Below are 23,172 nucleotides of genomic sequence, written 5' to 3' on the forward strand. Positions count from 1 at the left end.
CTTATGTGTGTAATTTCTTCCTGCTAGGAAATAATTTCCTGTAAAGTTGCTGAAATTAAAAACAGTTTGAATGTTTTAAATTGTGTTTTTAGATTAAATCAGTTTTAGAGTCGTTCCCTGAGGGAAAAGTAATTCATTGTGATTTATTATTTTCTATCTGGTCAACAAAATGAGTATAAATATAATTTAGATATATAAGATCATGATGAAAAAGAAATCTAGTTATCTATTCTAATTCATTTTTATTTCACTTCTTCTTCACTATATCAGCTCTTTTATTATTATTATTATTATTATCATTATTATTTACATGTACAAAAAACAAGCCTCAAACGCCTCATTCCATCCTTGCCGAGCTGAAAGACCCACATTCCCTCATCTCGTCTGCTTCCTGTTAAAGTGGCCCTGAATGAAGAGTGTTTGCTGAGCCCTGCGCTTGTACTCCAGCTCCTGAGCTTGTTACCACATGGAGTTTTCAGGAAGTCAATTAGCCCTTTTCTGTCATGGTTCATTAGCTTGGGTTGGAGGAACACGCTGACTCCTTACTGACACTGTTATAATAATGTTCAACCAGCAAATCACACCAGGAAGATTTCAAGAGATCACTGATGAAAATTATTATACAAAGAGCTCAAATAGCATCTACAGTCATCCAAACTGAACACTATGACAGTCATAATTTTTCTGTTTATGAACGTATTAGTATAAGTTAGTATAAGTCAGATTTTTTATTTTTCAGGAAGTAAGGTTATATAAGTAGGTAACGGTGCGTCATGGCTGTCGTCCACTTTACAGCTGAGAGCTCGTTTTGAGGTCACAATGTGGCGAGTATGTTGGAGCATAAACAGATCACATGACAGATTAACAAGAGGTGTTTTTGGTGGGGTTTTATTCTAGCTCGTGGTTTGCTTTATAATGAAGGGAACAGATTTCAGTTAGATAATATTTAATATAAAAAAATATACAAGTTGTATAATTTCAAACACCACACATATTTTCAGCACAAGTTCACTGCACGACACTCAGTGGCACGAATCAACATATTTACAGTCTGTTTCATCTCTATGACTACTCACACCATTCATAACAACTGTACTTTTTATATTTACCTCTTTAATAACTCACTCGTTGAGTGTGGAAGTTTGCATTATTAGGGGGTGTGGCCTATTTCCACTCACTAGACTGGACCCCTGGTGTTGGTGCCTTCAGGAGCTCACAGATATTATGGATTTTTTATGGATTATTGTATTTGTAGATTTCATTTTAATGTTATTTTTATGTTATGTTGCACTAATTAGCAGGTTTCTGTGCAATGCACCTGCACCGTCTATGTTGATGTCCTCTGATAACTGAGCCCTGCATTATTTTGTAGTTTTGACTCAAAATAAGATGGTCAGTGTGATGACATTCAGGCTTCAGAACTGAGAATTAAAAATCAGACACTGACACTTTATTTTCTACACAGGCAGAGAAAGAACAAAAGGAGATTTACAAATCAATTTACAAATTCACCTCCAGCTGTGAGCACATCCCTGTAGATTTGTCTCAGGCGTCACGTCTAAATGGATTTAAAAGAGATCTGAAAAAGTTTACAAAAACATTTTCTTAAGTGCCGAGTGTATTCTTCATATTGCATATAATATACTTGATTATATTGTTCCTGAAAGGCTTTCCTGTCTTTCTTAAGGACACCTAGTGTTGATAGTTGGTTCACAAAGGCCATTAAAACTTTGTTTGACTTGTTAAGAAAAAACAAGCACTGCTGCATAACACTGATGTTGCTGTGTGACATCATCAGACCAGATCCTAAACCTGTTGCATCAACTGCTTAAAACAGGACACCGCCCGAGGTGAAGCTTAAGCTAGAAGTCCTCATTAGAGGAGGCCGTCGAACGTCATTGTTGATTTCAGCACGCACCTATGACCATAGAGGATGGATTACCTGGATATTTAACCAATAGGATGTGAGTTGCAACTTGGAGTGAAGTAACTGGACTACATTTGCAGAGCAGAGTTGTAAACAGTTTCCAAGTGTTTAAACATGTTCAGCAGACACTGGAACGCTGTCAGTAAGAAACAGCTGAGCTTAAAAGTGTCATGACAGGATCAAACTTCAGTCACTGTTTGCTGTGCAAATGACCGTCTGTCAACACACATGCTTGTTAAATGTTTTATAAAAACAGGCGTAAGCTTAAAATATTTCACATGAAATCACTTCAAGGGAAAAGTCAGTTTGGAAAGTGAATAATTGAAGTACTCATTTGCAGAACATCAAGCCCCGTGATAATAAAACATATGTGGTAAATAAGTAGTTTAGTGGCTTATTTCAAGTCAAGACAAACCATAAAAACAAACTACAGAATACAACGCCTCCCCGTAGCAGAAATAAACAAAACGTTTTGGTGTCTGTAGACAGTTATACATTTTAATTGTTGAGGATAGTTTTAACCCTGGCTGTTTGCAGAGCAAATCACTCATTTGTGGCATCAGTGCTGTTGGAGGGTTTTTAATTATCTGACAAATAATGTGGCTCGTTGTGCTGTAACTGGACAAGAAGTAAGAGATTAGTTCTTGTTTTATATTTGCATGTGTCAGTGTCACAGCTGTCTGCATCTGTGCACTGCATTCATACAGTTTACAGGTGATGCACTAGTTGACTATGTTAGCATCCCAACGTGGGCACAGCCCGTGTGCTCACTCTGACCTCTGACCTTCTTCTGGATTGAATGAGGGGACTGATCTAAAGGAAGTTTTCTATCCCCAGTTTTCTTGGATAAAAATCATGGAACTTTGCCCTGAAGCTGCAAGTCTAATTAAAAGATGCTAAGAGGGCGGAGCCAAGATCAGCTCACGTGGAAGACGAGTACCTGCTCTGCAGGACACGACCCAAAACCTCTCCCATGTTCTCTCTCAGTGTCTGCATCCAAACAGATCTAATGTCCTGCTCTCCTGCACGTCTGTCTACTGCTGATTTTATTTTATTTTTTCCCATATAGTAAAGGAGAAAGACTGCTTGATTTGAAGAATTGAATCTTTATAAGGAACTTGAATCTCTTCCAGTCTTGAAATAAAAATGCAGCATCAAAGTTTTAAATTTTGAGACAAAACCTTTGACTCTTGATCCACTTTCCGTCCGTGCCTTTGCTGTGTGTCAGGTGTGACGCGCGTTCAGCCTGACCTGCTCTAATTCCCTAATGAGATTGCCCGTCCCCGGATATCCTATTAGACCCTGATTAACTGGGCTCAGCTCATTAGCTCCGACAAACCAATTCACCCCTCCTGTAAACCTCCGCCTCAGTCCATCTCTCCATTCCTGCGCCCGCATCCAAAAACATGCAGTGCAATGTCAGGAATCAAGGCACCAATGTCACCTCTCTGCAACCACAGGGCATTCAAAGCATACGTACCAATGCACCAATGAATAAAACTACTTTGTGGATGGGTTAAAAAAGAACAAACAGCTGTGGAAATTAAAATGAACATTTTTAACTGGCGTTGCCTTATATTTTGTTGAACCTTTAATAGGATAAATTAAACACAAGAAGAAACCACTGCTCTGTTCGTGGAACCAACTTTGTGCTCTGAAGAGTTCCCATCTTCCTGCTTTAGACAAATCTCTGTGTTTGTCTTTCTTTCCTTTAGTTTACTCTTGTGCTATGACATCTGTTCCCTTCCTCTTCTTGTCTTGTTCTTGGATTTCTTCACCTCTTCTCATCTTTTGACCTCATAACCTGATTTTCTCCCTTCAATTGCTTTACCTACCTCCTCTCGCCACGCTCCCTTTCCTTTTTCCTCTCTCTCTCCTTCCCTATTTCCATCATTGAGCCTTATCCCTTCATCACTTATCTCCTTCATCCCCTCCAATCCTCATCTGTTCGTCACCGTGGAGGAAGGCTCAGACTTTTTCACTAGTACAGCCACTAGCAGTCAGCCGGTGGGAGAGCATCAGAGGAGCCAGCGAGCAGGTTGTGCACCCTGTAGAGCTGTGGAAGCTGAAACGGCTCAAAGGGGGAACACAGGTGTCTGCGATCGGGATCTGCACAGGTGCAGAAAAAGAGAAAAGGTGAGTTTCAGCATTTCTGGTGCTTCTTTGTGACAGTTTAAAGTTAAGGAATGCTGCTGGGGAACAGTTGGAGCTGCTTTGAGTCAGCTGTGGGGACTCATCATCTTTCTTTGTCACCGTTTGAAGAAAAAAAGTGGAGTTCTGCTTTTTATTATTTGGAAGAACAGGAAGTGAACTTTTGCAGTGCTGTGCTACCAAAGCAAAAAGTGATCAGCAACTTTGGGGATTTTCTGTATTTTCTAACACATGATTTGATCAAATTCAGGATATTTGACCAATGCAACTTGAGTTAAGTCATCAATTTCTTTCAAACAACAGAATAACTTGTCACTGCATCCTTAAACCCTCTGAAGGTGATCTTTGGATTGTAGCAACTCTGCCAAAGAGGATTGGAGCTTGAGGTGGAGCAGCAGTAAGCTGCAGCCTGGTCGGTCACAAAGAGCTAAACCTCATCCAGCTCACTTTGTTTGTGGAAATCTTTGGTGGTAGCAGGTGGTCTGCTAATCAGATGGCTCAGTCCATGAGTGTAATGAGTCAACTCATGACTCCTCCAGTCTGCACATTAAAGTGTGCGTGCAAGAATAACACACTGACAGGAGGTTGTGGTGTTAAGTTGTCCTTATAGTGGTGGAGAGTGGTGTAATAAGGTTTCAGATTTTCACTGGCTTTAAGCTCTGGAAAATGGCCGCATGTGTTTCATTCACATGTTGAACAATAAGTGCACCTCAAATGAATAAACAGGACAGTAGAGGAGGAGCAGTTTTTGGTCTTGACTCTAACAGAAGCTCCATTTCTTCTATTGTCCACGCCGCAGTCCCTCCCTCTCACTCTGATCTCAGGGTAAAGAGCAGTCAGCAATCAGATGACAGGAGATTTGACCGCTAAAGCTTCTCTTAAGCTCTCCTGCAGGGATTTAAAGTCCTGTAGAAACCCATCCCAAACTCCCCTCACCTCTGCCCCCACCATATCCTCGACCTTCCATAGTCTATGTGCAGCTGCTACCTGCACATAGACTGATGCAACCGATCACTTGTACTAATCAGTGGACGTTTATTCTTAATCATGTCTCCGTCTTCTGTAAAAGCTCCTGCATGTTCCTGTGTGACTACTGTGCAAGCTCTACTTATGGTTTGTGACTAACAAGTCAGGCAAGGTTAAAACTGTAGCACAACTCTGGAAGTTTTAATATTCCTCACTGGAATCTCTGTGTTTTGCATTAGCAGTCATTTTTACCTCACTCATGGGGGTTCAGGCTTTTAGCTCGATAGTTTGATGATGTGCAGAAACGTGCACACAGTTAATCGGTGTTCAGTTAGTCAGTCATCAGCATCCTGTTACAGAGTATTAGCCGAACACTTATTGTAAACACTAAGTTTCAAAGTAAAAGAACAAACCAAGAAAAACGATGACACTGATTGGAAATAACAGCTTTTCTTTTATTGTTGTTTGTTTTTTCAGCTTCTGACCGTTAACTTTTAGCTGTTTGACCTTGATGTTGGTGATGTAACATGATGTAACCTGAGGGTTTAAAGTTTTACACTGGAAGGGTGTTGGTGAGGTCAAAATGGACACTGAAGTTAAGGCAACCATAAATTCCTTACAAGGAAGATTCAACACTGATCCAACTCTTTAAAACCATAAAGAATAAAAGGAGTCAGTAAAAACTAAAGACGTGTATTTTATCCTCTAAATCACGCAAAAATAAATGTACTAAGTGCCCTTTAGACCTTTAGAGTAATGTAATTGCTTCCTTCTTTCCTAAGTCCTACACATCTATCCTTCATTCCTCTTGTCCTCTTTTACCCATTGTTGATTCTGTGCCGTCTTCTTTAATACTTCTAAACGGTTCCCTTCCTCTCTTTGTTCAGGGACAGCTGACACCTGAGTGTCTAATTGTTTCTGTAGACTTGGTGGTGCAACAAGAATCGAAGCGTTCCAGTTCAGGAATCAGGGTCACTGAGTGGTACCTACTTTATTTCACAGCAGGGTCAAACGTGAGGATACGTTTGGCTGGGAGTCATTCCACTAACAGCATTAACATCTTTCACAATGAGCTGCAACAAACATCCAAACATTGCTGTCTGTGCAAATATGTCTAGTCCACACGTGGACTTCAGAATATTTTCCAAGTAAATAATTATATTTTTTTTGTGTTTTTCCCCATTTCCTATTCCTCTCAGTGTCGCTTGGTTTTTCATCAGTAACATCAACAAACAACTCTCGCCATGGCAGCTGAGAAGGCTGAAATGGATGCACTGAAAAAGGAGTGTGATGGCCTCCGTGCACAGATTGAGGTGAGCGTTTCTTGTGGGAGGAAGTTCCAGGTGTTTTTATCTTCAACACCATAAAAACAATCCTGATTTCACCCCCGTGACACCATATTTTTCATATTATCTAGCGTGTATATTAATGTTATTGTATTTATTTAACACTAACCTCAAGTAATCAGTCTTTCTCCATCCGTCACGTGACAGATATGCATGTAATCTTTTAAGATAAGATAAGATAAGATAAGATAACTCTTTATTGTCATTGCACAGTCATACATAGTACAGTAGTACAATGAAATTGGAAAAACTGTCCTACGTCGGCACTACATATAACACAACACGACACGATATGACACATCACAACGTAACAAACAACACAACACAGTATATTAACTTAGTATAAAAAAGAAGAATAAGTGTATGTGTATTGCACACTGTTATTATTGCACATTAATTATTATTGCACCTTGTTATAAATATAAATATTATTGTTATCGTTTTAAACATTGTTACCTCCCCCTAAAAAGTCCAGGGAGGTATCCAGTCAGGTCAGCTATTTACATTGATCAGGGCTATTGCCCTGTTGTAAAAGCTGTCCTTGAGTCTATTTGTTCGGGACCTCAGCAGCCTGAACCTCCTGCCAGACGGCAGCAGCTTAAACACCCGGTGTCCTGGGTGTGTGCAGTCCCGTAGGATGCTGCGTGCCCTCTTGAGACAGCGAGTGCTGTACAGGTCCTTCAGGGAGGGAAGAGGATGTCCAATGATTTTTTGGGCCATGTTGATGACCCTCTGGAGTGCCTTTCTGTGTGCTGTGGTGCAGCTGGAGAACCACACACCGATGCAATATGTCAGCACACTTTCAATGGAGCAGCGGTAGAAGACGGTCAGCAGCTCCTTCTTCAGGTCCATTTTTCTGAGGATTCTCAGAAAGTGGAGACGCTGTTGGGCCTTCTTTAAGACCGCAGAGGTGTTAGAGCTCCATTGGAGGTCCATTGGAGGTCTTTTGATATTCAATTCAATTCAGTTTTATTTATATAGCGCCAAATCACAACAGCAGTCGCCTCGAGGCGCTTTATATTGTACAGTAGATACAGAGAAAAACCCAACAACCATTTGACCCCCTATGAGCAGCACTTTGGCAACAGTGGGAAGGAAAAACTTCCTTTTAACAGGAAGAAACTCAGCTCAGGGAGGGGCGGGGCCATCTGCTACGACTGATTGGGATGAGAGAAGGAAGACAGGATAAAAGACATGCTGTGGAAGAGAGACAGAGGTTAATAACAGATATGATTCAATGCAGAGAGGTCTGTTAACACATAGACACATGTGTATATACATACATATCTGTCTGTCTGAGTCACTGTAAGTTCAAAACAACAGGAAAATGTTCAGGATGGCCTTAATAATCATATTTATTTAAACATGTTTCACTAGACAGGTAAAAACTAATAATTATAGAGGATGGACCCATGGTGCTTATATTACCCTTGTGAAGAGGTTTCTTTTGATTGCAGATCTTACTTACTCTTAGTTTTTCCTTTATAATTTGTGGAGGTTAATTCGCCTTAGTGGAGGACTTAGTGGACCTCCTTCCTTTTTCCTAATGCTAGAATTGCTGTGATGCCATCACAGAGGAAAGGAGTGAGGAAAAACACCGACTACACAGTTTTTCTTTTTCCAAACCTGTAATTCTCTGTGTGACCAATAGGCGGCCCGCAAAGCTGTGAATGACGGCAGCATGTCTGCAGCAGCATCAGGGGTGGACTCAGTGGGTCGGGTCCAGCTGAAGCTCAGGAAGACACTCAAGGGTCACCTGGCTAAAATCTATGCCATGCACTGGTCAGCTGACTCCAGGTGAGGATGAAAGGGTGGCACGTTTGTGTAAGAAAAGAGCAGCTCTGTAATCAAATTCAACAATAGGTTGTATATGAATACTCGTTTCATCCCTTTACTTTTTAAAAACCTCTATTTAATGCTTAAAAAACGTAATATGTAAATATAACATCGCCTGTTTGACAGTTTGAAGAAAACACTTGTAATATTAAAGAAATACTGAAATTACCTGATTTATTTGTATGTGCTGTAATGAAAATGAATGTGTGTCTTGAAGATTATAAACTGCTGATTTTTATCCATATTAATGTGTGTGTGTTTTTAATATGTTTGTGACTTTGACATCAGAATTTGCAGGATGCAAACATTAGTTGTGATAACAGCCAAACTATTTCGCATGTGAACAAACTTTAGATGCAGAAACGAGATAAACTCCAGCATACAGTCAATCCATGTGAATTTAAAAGGCACAATAGTTACTGCTACACGACATCTCTTTTCTAACAGCCACAGAAATATTCATCATTAGTGAGACATTATCTCACTGAGATGTTTTTTAAATCTTTAATTTAATGAAGATTGAAGTGCTCTTCAAACACAGTGACACTTCCTTTCTCTCACAGGCAGATGGTCAGTGCATCACAGGATGGAAAGCTGCTCATCTGGGACTGTTTCACAGGGAACAAGGTAGGACTGCATGGGATATGTCATAATTAATCTGAATGTGCAGGCATGTTATTTGTGGAGTGCAATATATAATAGACCAAGTAAAACAAACCACACACAACCTGCAAAATAAGACAAAAACTGCATATTTACTCAATGAAACAATCAGTCATCAACTGCTAATTTCATTTAGTAAGTTAGTACTTTTTAGTTCATGTTCTTTTAGATATATCAACAATGACTAACACAAATGGATAATAACAGAAACTGAGAACAAGTGTTAAAAACAAAAGAAGAGAAGAACAAGGAGAAAATGTTCAATCTGAGCTTGGAGCTCAGTATTTATTTAGTACATCCCAACATAATTAGATTACCCAGTGAGCAGATTTCAGCAGTGAGCTAATTAGCCAATGGATGAGCAAGCTTCACAGTTTAAATTCATTTCTGAGCACCCTTCAAAGCACCCCTGTTTGAGGGTCAGTGCTTTACAGGAGTCCAGAAACAACTGGTCTGTTGTGATGAATCTTCACAAACATTTGTGAAAATCTCTTCATTTACATTTAGCATTTTGTGTGTTTTGACTCTACTTTGACTGTTCATCTGCTTTCCTGCGGTGACTCAGTGAACCTATTTCTAAAGCAGTAAACAAAGATTAATAGTGTCACGATAAGCTTGTTGTTGCTGTTGCAGTGGTTCCTCGCAGGCCTTTAGACCTGAGTGGAAGCACAGACAGCCAACAGGAACATCGTCTCCCCAGCCTTCAAACGCTGTCCATGCTTGTTAAACCGCAGAGCTGCAACCTCCTGGTTGTTTAAACTGAATTCCCTCTTCCCAGTTGGTTGCTGTTCCACTGAAGTCTGCTTGGGTGATGAGTGTCGCCTTCGCCCCTTCTGGTAACCTGGTGGCCAGCGGTGGTCTGGACAACATCTGCACAGTTTACAACATCAAGGCGGCCAGCCCCAAAACCCTCAGAGAGCTGGACGCACACACAGGTGAGGAGGGAGCTTCCTTTAAATGCCTTCAACTTACTTCACAGCATCAAAACCAATGAATGCATGCACAGCCAACCTGAGACGCTCGCAAAACTCTCTCTCGCCCAGGTTACCTGTCTTGCTGCCGTTTCCTTAGCGATAGTGAGATCTTGACAGCCTCCGGTGACACCACCTGGTGAGTTTAAAGTTTGTGTTTCTTAGTGTTTGATGTCAGTCATTTCTATCAACCCACCTAAAGTAGTGAACAAGGGAAAAAGAGCAGCTTTTAAATCAGTATCAAGGCTGTGCATTCTCCCATTAGCCTGAAGGTATTAAAAAAAACCATGACACTTGTTCACCAATCATGTGCTCTATGGTGTCTTCATATTACCACATACTATAGGCAATATTTCTAAAATGTAAAGGGGAAGTGCCTTAAACCTGCACTCTTTCTAATGACCAGTGGGGGGCGGAGCCAGTCGCTGCAAATTGCTGGCCCTCACGTAGCCTGGTTTTGTCCTGTTTTTCCTTCCCACTGTTGCCAAGTGTTTGTACATAGGGTGTCGTCTAATTGTTGGGGCTTTCTCTGCATTATTGTAGGGTCTTTGCCTTACGCTACAAAGCACCTCGAGGTGACTGTTGTGATTTGGTGCTATATAAATTAAATTAAGTTAAATTAAATTAAAAATAAGTCATATTTTATAAAAGTCTATAAGAAAACGACTGTAGTTGTCACTTCATTATGATCCCATGAAACTCTCGCAGTGTGTTTATTGACTAGAACATGTTGTATGGTTCAGAGAAAAATGGACATGTGCACACGGTGTCCTACAGGGCTCGGCCACCGTAGCTACCTGTGTGCATGCTGTGTATTTTATCAGGCAGATGTCTCTAAACAGTTGAGATGGAGATAACATTAATCTCAGATCATTGCTTGAAAATATGAATTAACAAATAAATTAATGTTATTTGTTCATTCATATTAACAAAGATACAAACGAACTTAGAGCTGTCATCAAGAAATTAGATTTGAGGTAAGCTAAAAAGACCTGAGACAGTTAATCAGAACGCCGTCTGGTCTAAAAACCTCTGATTTGTGTCTCTGTCTTCTTCCTCTCATCTTCAGCTGTCTGTGGGACCTGGAGACCGGCAAGCTGAAGGTCAACTTCACCAACCACATTGGGGACTGCATGTCGCTGGCTCTCTCCCCCGACATGAACACCTTCATCTCTGGAGCCTGTGACTCTCTGGCCAAGCTGTGGGATCTGAGGGAAGGCGCCTGCAAGCAGACTTTCTCCGGACACACCAGCGACATTAACGCCATTTCTGTGAGGATATCCCAGAAACTCACGACACACACACACAAATCACACTATTTCTAGTCTATAGGGGGACAGTTGTGGTCTGAAGGCTGCCTTAGCAAAACTATTTCCTCTTGGTTTAAAACTCAAATGCTTCTTCTCGTCCCACTTGTAGTTCTTCCAAAGTGGTAATGCCATCATCACAGGCTCCGATGACTGCCAATGCAAGATGTACGACCTGCGCGCCGACCAGGAGGTGATTAGCTACCAGGACGCCAGCCTGAACGCCGGGGTCACATCTCTGGCTCTCTCCAGCTCAGGCCGCCTTATCTTTGCAGGTTACGATGACTTCAACTGCCACATCTGGGACTCACTGAAGGGAGAGAAAGTCGGTGAGCAGAGTTTATTCAAAATTACTTAAATTTAAATATGTATATCTTGTGGATGGATGGATATCTTAATTTATAGACTTTTAAAAGGGAGCATAGGGAGTGACGTTTTCATTAACGTTGGTGCTCTTCCACATGTCACCTGTAGATGGTGCTGATGCACTATTTTTATGATCTCTTTGCTTCCAACGGAACAGTTCATTAATTTTTTTTCAAAAATGAATATTTTATTTCTTAAAAAAGAAAATACATTTATTTCCTTTGCTGTTTCCAATTCGTCTCCTAAATTTTTTCATTTACTCTCTTTCCTTGCCGTCATTTTTTTCCTTCCCTTGCTTCCTCTCTTCCCGATGCTGTTTTCCCCTCTTTTTTCTTTTCCTTTCCTTTAATTAATCATTTCCACCATTTTCCCTTTGCTCTTTCTCCTTGTTCCCTTTCTTCTCTGCCATTCTTTTTCTATTTTTCTATTTTTGGTGTTGTTCTGACATGTTGTTCCATTTTGCTGTTTGCTTACACTCCACTCTACTTTCTACAGTCACTTCATGTTATTCCCTTTTTTCCCCAATGTTCTTTCTTCTCGTCTTTAATTCTCCTTCCTTTATGTGCTTCACTCGCTCATCTTTTTCCTTTACTTCCCCTCTTTTCTTGTCTGCTTCCCACTCTTTTCTTTTCCATGTCCTCTCCTTGAATTTCTTCTTTTTCTTTCGTCACTTTCATATGATTTTTTCCCCTCCCTGATTTTTTTGGCCATTTGCTCTTCTTTGCTTTCCTCATATACTTTGTTCTTGTGATGTCTTATTTTTGTTCCACACTTTCTCCTCTGTTTGTACTTTCCACTCTTTTTGTTTTTCATTGACTCATCTTGTGCCTTCTGAGCATCTTTTTTCCTTTTCTTTACTCTCCTTTTAATTTCTCTGTCATAATTACTTTTATTCACTCATCTCCATTGCTTACAACCATGACCTCTTACTTTTCCTTCACTCCTTCTGCACTCTTTCATGTCTTTTATCTTGTTGTACAACACCAGGCGTGCTCTCCGGTCATGACAACAGGGTGAGCTGCACCGGCGTCCCTGATGACGGTATGGGCGTCTGCACAGGATCCTGGGACAGCTTCCTCAAACTGTGGAACTGAGGCGTCCCTGCAGAGAATAACGCCAGGAGACGAAGAAGAAACGGAGCAGGATGAGAGGAGAGGAAAATAGTGGCAGAGAAGTGAGGCTGGAGATTTGGTGCAGATATTTGACCTTCCTCTCTTTCTTTTTCCCGCTCTGCTTCTTCCTCATACATGTATGCAAATTTTAAAAGGTTGCGAATGAGTCATATTGTGCAAATGGCATCAGTTAAACAATGCACGATGCATCCCACTGCATGTACAAGAAAGCTTTACTGTGGATTTATTTGCTGAAAAAAGTAAATCTTAAAAAAAATAGATTATTAATCAAAACGGAGCGGAAAATAAGCTCTTATTGAAAATGATAAAAATCTCTAGATTTTCTGAAAATAACTGAATAAAGAACAGTAAATAATGAAAATATGAAGATAGAGCTACAGATTTATTTTTATTGTCTTCGAGGTCTTTGACCTTTTAAAAGAGCACTGCAATCATCTAGAAGAAAAAGACTGACATGTATATTTATTTATATTTTATAGATTAACACATTAGAAATGTCTATGTACAGAGTCTCTTTGTTGTATCTGATCTGTTTGCTTTTTTGGCTGCACATATTCTGAGTGTGTATTTGTATGGTTGAGCTGCTTTCTCGGGTCCCATATTACCACCAGCTGACTTTGATCCAAGATGGCTGCTTTCCCCACTTCACAGGTAAAAAAAAACACTGATGGGCTCGTGGATGATGGTTTGAAGGTGGAACCTGGCTGTGAGAGTGGCTGTAAAACACTCCTGTAAGCTTTCTTTACTCCTCTGGCTTCAGCTGCATTTTGTTGTACTTTTAAACTTGAGCAGTTCCTCTGTACAAAAAAATACAAGATTTCTGTTGGAAATCTTTCTAATAAACATAGAATTCTGCATTAAGACTATGTCAGAGTCTTTTTGTTTCAATGACAAGGTCTGACCTTTAGTTATGAGGGTTAGTTTTAATTTCTTACATTAACATGCACATACAGTCCTCCAGAATCTAGACTGGTCCCTGCAGCTGTTGCTCTCATCATCAGAGGGCAAAAATGCCTGGAGCGGAATCTCATTAGAGGTCAGCACACCTCAGTAATGTGAGTCATACCTGCAAACAGCAGCAGGGTAGACACAGAGATGCTGGTGCAGAAATGAAGCTCTACAGTGAACGAGGAGGTTTGAATTGTCTCCAGACAAAGTGCTGATGTTCTGCATCACATGTACTGGAATCAGAAAATAAGTTAAAGTATGTAACACTGATTTAAACAGAACTTTTCACTGATAAAAACTGCAAAGTGCTTCACAAAAACACAAGAAAAACACAAGTAGATTCATAACATAAAACATCAAATTAATTACAAGCTTGTAAAAGAGTCAGTGGAGTCTCTACAGCACAAAGACAATTTCTCAACTTTGACAGTGAAGCCAACGGCGACTTTTGACCTGATGACCTGTAAGCTCAATGAGGTTCCTCACGGTGACAGACATACCGAGGGAGTTTGACCATGTAGGACTGATAGGTTTGTAGCATAAACCTATTCGCTGGAACGTTAAGGACAATTTAATTACACAGCAAAGCAAGACACGAGTAGGCAAAGTTCTTTATGTTTCTCATGCACGGGAGAGAAGTGAACAAACGCCGTCCCTTCGCTTGACCCCAGTTGCTCTCATCTGCTCCCCCGTAACACTGCTCTTTTATTGAGGTTACATGAATATGCATAGCTGCATTAGCATACGATGTATACATACACACAAAGAGTACCTTGCCTGTGCGTTGTGTAAGTGTGTGTGTGTGTGTGTGGGGGGGGGGGGGGGGGGGTCAGTGTGTGACCCCATAAAGACTTCCCTAAACCTGCTGGTCTGGAAGTCCAGCAGTTCATCTAAACAAAAGGCACTTAGACTAAAACTGACATATACGTTTATCCTACCATAAAACAATAAGAGAAGGTACGACCTCTCCCATGCTCCCAGGATGTGGGTGTGAATGCCAGAACACTGGAATGCACACAAAGCCTTTGCAGACTATTAAGGATCACACATCCTATCACTACACAATCGATTATACACCTCTAAGCATATATGGTTAAATATTTCTAAGCATAAATGACAATCAACAATATAAACCTAACAAGGACCCTAAAAGGAAAAACTAAAACTTTAAAGTAAATTCTAAAATGTACAGTCAACCAATGAAGACAACGACCTGATGGATGGATGACCATGATGAAGGCCACAGGCCGAAACAGCCTTGGTCAAATAATAAAGCTGTTCTTTATACTATAAGTGTTGCTGGAGCTTCAGACCCTTGTTCTTCTCTATGCACTTTGGGCGTCATTGAAGTTGTTCCAGAAAACCTCCATTCTCTTTCAGAAAATCAATGAAGAGAAGCTAAATTAAAAAATATATATATCATTCAAAAAGTTTAAAAAGCTCACAAAAAGACCACTGCTCACATTACTAAGAAGGTCCTGAGTTCAACTCGCCATCAGGCCAGGGTCTTTCAGTGTGAAGTTTGTGTGGGAACTCTCTGAGTACTCTGACTTCCTCCCATAGACCAAAGACTATTAGTGGGATTAGGCTAACTGGTCATTCTAAATTGCCCATAGGTGGGAATGTGAGTGTGAATGGTTGTCTGTCTCTATGTGTTAGCCCTGCCACAGACTGGCGACCTGTCCGGGGTGTATCCCGCCCCTCCCTGAATTGGACAAGCAGAAGAGAATGGATGGATTTAAGTTATTTAACAAACATAAACGTCATGTAAGGTACGAGTTTTCTGAATAGTCAAAAGTTTGGTACATAAAGGTACAATTTAGCAAAATGTATAATTTAGACAGAATATAATGTTACAGTAATGACTTGCTTGTGATTTTATGGTATTTTTGGCATGATTTTCACAATAAAAACATCCAATTTTTACATATTATGATTGTAAATTTGGAAAATATATTTTCAAGGTATTATAATTACTGTGAACTGAATCAATTAAATATTACTGACCAAAGTAAAATATTGATAACTTTAAAGGAGGTCTGATTATTCCAAGTTCCATCCATTTAAATCCTGTGTAAACGGTTTATTTTACATGATCATCATGCCCAAAGTGATTCACAATAACAATATTACTGAAAATATAAATAACAATAAAATTGTTATATTGTCAACACTCATGTTTGACTTTGTGTCTTTTGTCTCTTTTTATTGGAAAAAATAAAACTGAAAGTAGAGACAACCAGAGAACAGAAACAACGAACAAAAAATGCCACGAGAAGCTTAATGCAAAATCTTAACATTTCTGAGCGGTTTCCATGAGAATACCCCGTGAATGTACGTGTACTTTATACTTTTGCATCCATGGTGGGAAGGACAACTTCTGTACAGCAGGTGGAGGTAACGTCCCGTGAAGCTCTGCGACTGCCTTCATAATCCCACGCAGAAGAAGAAGGACGTTTGCCGGTGTTTGGAGCTGATATTTCTGGCATCACCTGACCTGCACACCGGCCGGACTCCAGATCGACCTCCAGCTCCTCTCCTCACCGGCTACCAGCTAATATTCGCCGGCCATGGCGCTTCGCAAGTTCTTCGTGGGTGGAAACTGGAAGATGAACGGGAACAAAGAGAGTCTTGGAGAGCTCATCAGCACCCTGAACACCGCCAGCCTGCACGACGAGACCGGTAACAGCCCCAGATTATTGCCGGGACCGCTGACTGACTGTGTGTGGCGGTTAGAGGGGATCAATAAAAGCGATTGTGATTGGTGACGTGGGAGGGGCTGACAGAGGAGGAGGAGGGGGGGGGGGGATGCTGCTGATGCTTCACAGGTGACACAGTGACATTGAAAGTCACGTGATCAGGAGGCGTCACATGAAGGCCTCATTCTCTCACTTCACTTTGAGGAATTAATTTTCTGCCTCTTCGTACTTTTCCCCATCAAATGGAACCTAAATCATGGTTTTTATTGCTGTGCTTGACAGCTGAGGTTAGTCCACTGAGTCTGTGAAAAGTCCCTGTGTCTTCACACAGTTCACAGCTTGGGTTCCCTCCACCAGTCAGACATTTTTGAGGCTCATTTGTGTTTTCAGTTTGGTCGTTTTAGAGCGCCTGACTTAAAGTAGACAAAGAACCAAATACTGAACACCAAATCTTTGAATCAAGGATTTTTTTGTACTAATATGCTGTACTCTGACATAAAACTGTGTGATCCAGCAGTTTATTTACTTTTTACACACTGATGTTTTTTGTTGTTGTTGTTTTTTTGTTGCAAAAACAAAGTCTTTAGCCTGTCTTCACACACTCATTCATGCTCATGTAGGCTCAATTACTGAAGAACAAGCCTGCTGCATCACTGAACAACAACATATGCTTATGATAAGGGCTTGTACATAGGAGTGTGCAACTACTCAAATTTTATTCAAGGAGTTTTTAAAACCAGACAATTGAGATAAAGCACTTTTTAAAAATGAATTCTTTTCTTTTGCTTTCACGCAGTCCAGAACAGAACAGATACATATGCATGAAACGATGATTAAAACACACAGTTTCTCTGTGTTAAATAATTATTGACCAAAGTAACCGATTCTCTTTGCTATATTTAAGCAGCTCTGCATTAATTTATTTTCTCTTACAGTGTCTTCATGACTGTTTCTTAATGTCTTTAAAATGAGGCAGGCTGCTGGAGGCGGTTGGTGATGAAAGCAATCGTAATCTTCAGTTAGATGAAATCATTTCAGTCTCCAGCCAGAATCACAGTTTAGCTCTATGTCCATTTAACTGCCTCTCAGGGTCTCCGGATTGTTTCAAATGCAGAAGGTGTTTGTAAATGCAGAATTCAGGTTTTCCCTTCATTTATTCAGGTATAACAGTTGAAAACGATCAGAGCAAAGAAGCATTTACATCAACAATAATGCTCTTAGAGCTTTTACACTGGTTTAACTAATGAATAAAAGTAAAACTCAGACAATCATCACAGCAAACACCAGTCATTCTGTCTGATTTCAGAGGTGGTTTGTGCCGCTCCCTCCATCTACCTGGACTTTGCCCGATCCAATCTGGATCCCAGGATCTCCGTCGCAGCGCAGAACTGCTACAAGGTGGCCAAGGGAGCGTTTACTGGAGAGATCAGGTATCTCTCCTAACTCAAATACTTTATATATAATGCTGTGCTCACAGGCATACCCACTCTGTGATCGGCCTTGGGGCGGATATTATTTAATAATAATAATAATAATAATGGATACTTTATTGATCCCCATGGGGAAATTACTTGTTTTTCTCTGCATTTGACCCATTCACTCAGTGAAGCAGTGGGCAGCCCACTAAGCAGGCGCCCGGGGAGCAGTGTGTAGGGACGGTACCTTGCTCAGGGGTACCTCAGTTAAGTGGATTCGAACCGCCGACCTTCCGATCATGGGGCGACCACTTTACCTACTGAGCTATCCCTGCCCCCAGGGATAGCTGTTATGTTGTACAGGTGCAAACACAGCATCTCCCATTTGCTGTCTCTCTTACACATACACAAACATGCACACACAAAATTTGTGTAAAAATAATATCAATAGAACCATTACAGTTTTTGATCAGCACCACGGACAGCGACCACATCCAGAGGTTATTATTTAAGCTTGTGCTATAGACTCATAACATCAAGAAAGACAGCTGTAATGTCCATAAACATGGGGCAAAAGAGAGAATCCCATCAGCCACAGGTCCTCACAAACTGACGGGATGGATCACTGCATAACAAACACACTCATTAATAGAGTTTCTTATTCAACAATCAGTTCCAGTGGAGCAGCTTTTAAAGTCTCTCTCTCACATACAAAGTCCTGTTCTTGCTCCTGATTTTTCTCCTTCCTCCACCTTTTTGTTTTGCTTGCTGAGCATAATTTAAACTAGTTGCTCTATGAGACACTCACTGGAAAACAAATTAAATTGTTGACGTCAGCAAGTTTGTGCACATTTTGCACATATGAAAGGAAATAATTTGTTCTTTATTTTTGACTGCTAGTGTTAACTCTTTCACTGAACTAACACAGCTAATCCTTCAACATGTTTGGACTCTCTGCTCACATTGCCTTCATATTAAATCATTTTTTGCTCTTTAAAGAACTTATTTTAACATTGTACTCAACAAAAAACAAACCATCCCTAACAAAAAAAGGAACTTCAAGAGCCAAATTGCATTAAATTTTTTCACGTCAATATACGTAGAGTTGACATGGGCTGTCCTACATGTTTCCTCTCCCTCCAGCCCAGCCATGATCAGGGACTGCGGGGCAGACTGGGTGATCCTGGGACACTCGGAGCGCCGTCATGTGTTTGGGGAAAGTGACGAGCTGATTGGCCAGAAGGTGAGAATCACAGAACTTTCCAATTATCTGGATTTCAAGGGCACATTTCTTTGTAAGAGTTTGCACAACAGAATTTTGTATCAGCATAAAACAGGTTCATATGTTCATCTGATGCCACCACAGTGATGGCAGCTTGTTCGCGCAGGTAGACTCTGACTTTGTTGCCGTTTCAGGTGGCTCATGCTCTGGAGAACGATCTGGGTGTGATCGCCTGCATTGGTGAGAAGCTGGAGGAGCGAGAGGCAGGAACCACCGAAGAAGTCGTCTATGCTCAGACGCAGGTCATTGCAGGTAAATACAAGAGAAATATTAACATTTTTTCTATGTTTTTTTTTTTTATTGTAGGCTTTCATGATCTGTTTTTTTTTTTAAGTTTTATTTTAGCTTTTCTGCTTTATATTATTTTTGCATCTTTTTTTATGGCTAAAACTTTGTTTTTACCTTTACAGGAAAAAAAATAAGTCATTCATTTCTCAAGTTTCTTATTCTAATGTTTTATTACTTTATTATTATTATTATTATTCATGATTATTGTTGCGCTATTATGTTTGTACTTTTTCTACATATATATGTAAAATTAAAATAATTAGTTATTTACTCAAATATTTCATTTAAACAAAGTTGTAATAACTAATAACGAGATTCATTACATAATATTTTGAAGGAAAACGAGCAGTTTGAAATAAATCGGATGTATTTACACCTTTTTTGTACTATTATGTTCTTTAGATCAAAAGTTTGGTTATTTAATGGTTCAAATGTTTCTCTGATTATGAATAATGACAAAAAAAACTGTTACAGAAACATAAAAGTGAACTGCTGGATTCTACTCTGTTTTTATTCTGTGCATAAAGATAGAAAAACGAGTTCCTTTTGCTTCTGGATTTGTTCTGTCTGCACTGAGGCTTTACAAGACCTGATTGATGATCTTTTCCCTGGTTCCATCTTGGCCTCCTGTATTCTGCTTCTGTACTGAAAGTAGGCCACGTACTGATTTAAAATGTAAATAGGTCAGTGGTCTCTGCCTTCAACAGACACAGCTGCCTCTGTTAAAGCAGGCTTTGCAGCTTTAAAGCCAACAAAGGTGGAGAACTGATGGCAGCTTGCAGCCGTGGTCTGCTTTTAGGATGTTGCCTGATCAGAAAGGACCTTTTGAGTTTGCATACTAAGGTTTGCTTATTCTTTCTGAAAGGTAGGAAAACCTTTTAAAGAAGAAACACACCAGACAGATTTGTTTTTGAAGAAATGATAACCATGTTAATTATTAAGGTAGAGGTCAGGCATAATCCTGTTTTATGGCATTGTGATGTATGTGAAATGTGGCCTCTCGGCTGATAAACTGTTGTCTTTTCCACCATTATCCTTCCATATTCTTTATACAGACTTTGCAGGTCTTTAACATGATATTGCTGCAGCCCAAATGACTGGCTGCAGGTGGCAGCTGATAAAGCACCTTGAGAATGGATTGTAGATGCGGGTCTGCGATCACACCGTTACTTATCGATGTTTATGCCTGAATGATGTTTGGTTGCAGAGAATGTAAAAGACTGGGGGAATGTCGTGCTGGCATATGAACCTGTTTGGGCCATCGGCACAGGAAAGACAGCCACACCTGAGCAGGTAATACCGCAGCCACATAACTACAAGGCCCATAAGTGAGCACATAAATAATCATAACTTCTCACATTACATCCAGTCCAGTGGGATGTTTAGCCCTATTTCCAATTTTTATCTTTGTCATGTTTTAATATCTAGTTTTACATAACTGCACACACGGGCAAATCGGCTGCACACGTGACATAATTGTTATATGATTTAAGTCTGTGCTCCGTGGAAATGAATCCTGGGAGTTGATTTTGAAGATGTGACTGTTTAATGATTCTGTTCATGAACACAAACTCATTTTTTTCTAGTCTTTTTAGTTTTGCAGTCACATGTGAAAAAGAGAGTTTACACAGGGTATGAAGTATTTTCTGTATGACTTCATCAGTCTCTCATGTTATTGTGCATCGCTTCAATTCATTGAGGTTTGGAGCATTCATTTATGCATAGGTCTCATTTTAATCAATGCATGCAGGCTCAGGAGGTCCACGAGAAGCTGAGGGCGTGGCTCAGAGCAAATGTCTCCGATGATGTGGCCGACTCTGTACGCATCATCTACGGAGGTCAGTGAGCATAACTAAAGCAAACTTTACAGTAGGATTGTGTTAGGTTCAATGATGGTGCAACAATTTCATATACATGAAATAATGGTGTTATTAACATGTACAACCTCTGCAGACGTCACAGGTCGGTTTAATTTTGCTACTCTCTCCAGGTTCGGTCACAGGAGCAAACTGCAGAGAGCTGGCGTCTCAGGGCGATGTGGATGGCTTCCTGGTGGGCGGGGCCTCTCTGAAGCCAGAGTTTGTCGACATCATCAACGCACGTGCATAACAAATGCACAACTACTACAGCAGGATCGATGGAAAACACCCTGCCCTTTAGATCTGCACCGTGTATCACCTTGTTTCTGCAAACTGGGCTGACTGATCCAGTTAAACCAGAGGAGGTTTGCATTCATAAAACAAACCACATGTTGAATATTTAAACTACTAAATACCTTTAAGAAAAGATGTTTTTCACTCCATTCTTTATTTTCCTGACTTCAATAAATAAGGAAACTTTAGATAATTAAGATTAAAAACTGGAAATCCACTGAGGCATGTGATTCATGTGATCCATGTAAAGTTTCCTTTTAAATTCTTTATTTGCTGCTAAACTGAGGTGAACTTAGAGAATCAGGGGATCGGTCAGCCCAGGCTGCTTCATGTGTTTGACTTTATGTGTCTCACCTAACTGCACTAACTGATACTTTAGGTCTTTAACAAATAAAGTTTCAGACAGAATTTACTTGAAATGATAAAACAAAGATGTCTGCAGGTACTGAGCTGTGAGGAGTTGTGGTTTAACACTGACTGAAGAAATCAGGGAAATAAATGATGCAAGAAGTAAAAAGACAAAATAAATAAATGTGGAAAAAGTGTATTTTATTTTGTGGTTTACTGTCCTTTTCAAATGCTTTTAAAGAAACCTAAATGTGACTTATGAGCAGTTAAAACAAGTTAAAGCATTTTTCCTTTGCATTTATATTTTTTTAGAATAATATTTGATTAGTATAGAATCCTTGAAACTAGTACTTCATAAAAGGTTTTTTTTAAAGGGTCATATTGCGTTTTTGTTCTTCTTTTTTAACTCATCATGTCAGACACAAACGTTTTCACTGTTGGCTCTATCACGAGTTCACAACAGAGCTGGCTCCGTTATCATCACAGGAAATCGCTCTGCTTTCTGGGTCTGTGCTGACCGATGTCATATCTGATCAAATACATATTGGTTGACAAGTTGATTGAGTCTGTTTAGTCACATGTATTGCTGCCCAGGCTGTTTTTAATCATTTAAAACTGGTTTTCTTCATAAATCCTCTTGATTTAATACATGTTTTAGAAAATGTAAAAAACAATTTTAATCTGGTAAATAGCTTCAGTTCACTTAAATAAAATTTTTCCCCCCGTCTGCTCAGATTGAGCTCAGCAGGTCATCCTGAACATGTCAACATGCAATAAGTTGCTGCCATGTGATTTGCTCATTAGATATTTGTGTTAACACGCAGCTGAACTGATGTACCTAATGAAATGGCCAGAGATCGTAGCTGTTCCATCAGGTGACATTGTTTCCATCCTCTCAGTGATTCCTCTGAATGGAGGCACTGCCCTCCAGGAGCTCCCTTCATGACTCCATGATAGCAGTCGTCACCAGAGGATAAAGCTGAGCTCTCAGAAGAAACGTGGACGGACTGGAGCAACAAAATAATGGCTGAACACCGTTGGTCCTTCAGTCACATGTTAATGGTACAATTTTAATTTCATGGAAAAAAGTCTCCTGTATTGTCGAAGGTATATTGATTATAAGTTCCCCAAGCAGATGCTATAGTTTTAAGCCAGTTTGCAGTTTTAAATATTATCACATCAAATAGCAAAATACATAACTTACTGAACTAAACTGGGACCTAAAAACCAGAAGATCAGTAGGAGCTCATATTCATCACAATTCACAGCTTTTGCGAGTATATCACCAAATGTGATCTTGATCTTCACAGTTTGAGTGATGACCCGTTAGTGATCAATGTGTGCAGGTTTGACTGCATTGCTCACATGCTTAC

General features: G+C 40.1%; 2 protein-coding genes across 2 annotated transcripts; both read left to right on the top strand.

The window, feature by feature from the left end:
- Window positions 1-3,822: 3,822 nt before the first annotated feature.
- gnb3b (guanine nucleotide binding protein (G protein), beta polypeptide 3b) lies at window positions 3,823-13,527 on the top strand. The gene is made up of 9 exons (XM_086279675.1): window positions 3,823-4,063; window positions 6,244-6,357; window positions 8,042-8,187; window positions 8,790-8,853; window positions 9,668-9,824; window positions 9,933-9,999; window positions 10,930-11,131; window positions 11,280-11,496; window positions 12,521-13,527. The coding sequence occupies exons 2-9, from the start codon at window positions 6,289-6,291 to the stop codon at window positions 12,625-12,627; spliced, it is 1,029 nt and encodes a 342-aa protein (XP_086135801.1). The 5' UTR covers window positions 3,823-4,063; window positions 6,244-6,288; the 3' UTR covers window positions 12,628-13,527.
- Window positions 13,528-16,043: 2,516 nt separating this feature from the next.
- On the top strand, window positions 16,044-21,998 carry tpi1a (triosephosphate isomerase 1a). The gene is made up of 7 exons (XM_086281045.1): window positions 16,044-16,296; window positions 17,620-17,743; window positions 18,872-18,971; window positions 19,145-19,262; window positions 20,506-20,591; window positions 21,049-21,136; window positions 21,289-21,998. The coding sequence occupies exons 1-7, from the start codon at window positions 16,185-16,187 to the stop codon at window positions 21,405-21,407; spliced, it is 747 nt and encodes a 248-aa protein (XP_086137171.1). The 5' UTR covers window positions 16,044-16,184; the 3' UTR covers window positions 21,408-21,998.
- The last annotated feature ends 1,174 nt before the right edge of the window (window positions 21,999-23,172 follow it).

This window comes from Aulonocara sp. 'chitande type north' Nkhata Bay, linkage group LG22 (assembly GCF_057382095.1).
Source record: "Aulonocara sp. 'chitande type north' Nkhata Bay isolate Kocher_YH1m ecotype deep benthic linkage group LG22, A_spYH_male_GT1.1, whole genome shotgun sequence".
Classification (NCBI taxonomy): Eukaryota; Metazoa; Chordata; class Actinopteri; order Cichliformes; family Cichlidae; genus Aulonocara; species Aulonocara sp. 'chitande type north' Nkhata Bay.

Excerpts from the sequence above, each read along its gene's own strand:
- gnb3b (XM_086279675.1), top strand. The coding sequence starts at position 6,289 with ATGGCAGCTGAGAAGGCTGAAATGGATGCACTGAAAAAGGAGTGTGAT. Across the intron at positions 8,854-9,667 it reads ACTGTTTCACAGGGAACAAG|TTGGTTGCTGTTCCACTGAA; the intron begins GTAGGACTGCAT and ends CCCTCTTCCCAG. Across the intron at positions 11,497-12,520 it reads ACTGAAGGGAGAGAAAGTCG|GCGTGCTCTCCGGTCATGAC; the intron begins GTGAGCAGAGTT and ends GTACAACACCAG.
- tpi1a (XM_086281045.1), top strand. The coding sequence starts at position 16,185 with ATGGCGCTTCGCAAGTTCTTCGTGGGTGGAAACTGGAAGATGAACGGG. Across the intron at positions 18,972-19,144 it reads ACGAGCTGATTGGCCAGAAG|GTGGCTCATGCTCTGGAGAA; the intron begins GTGAGAATCACA and ends TTGCCGTTTCAG. Across the intron at positions 20,592-21,048 it reads AGACAGCCACACCTGAGCAG|GCTCAGGAGGTCCACGAGAA; the intron begins GTAATACCGCAG and ends CAATGCATGCAG.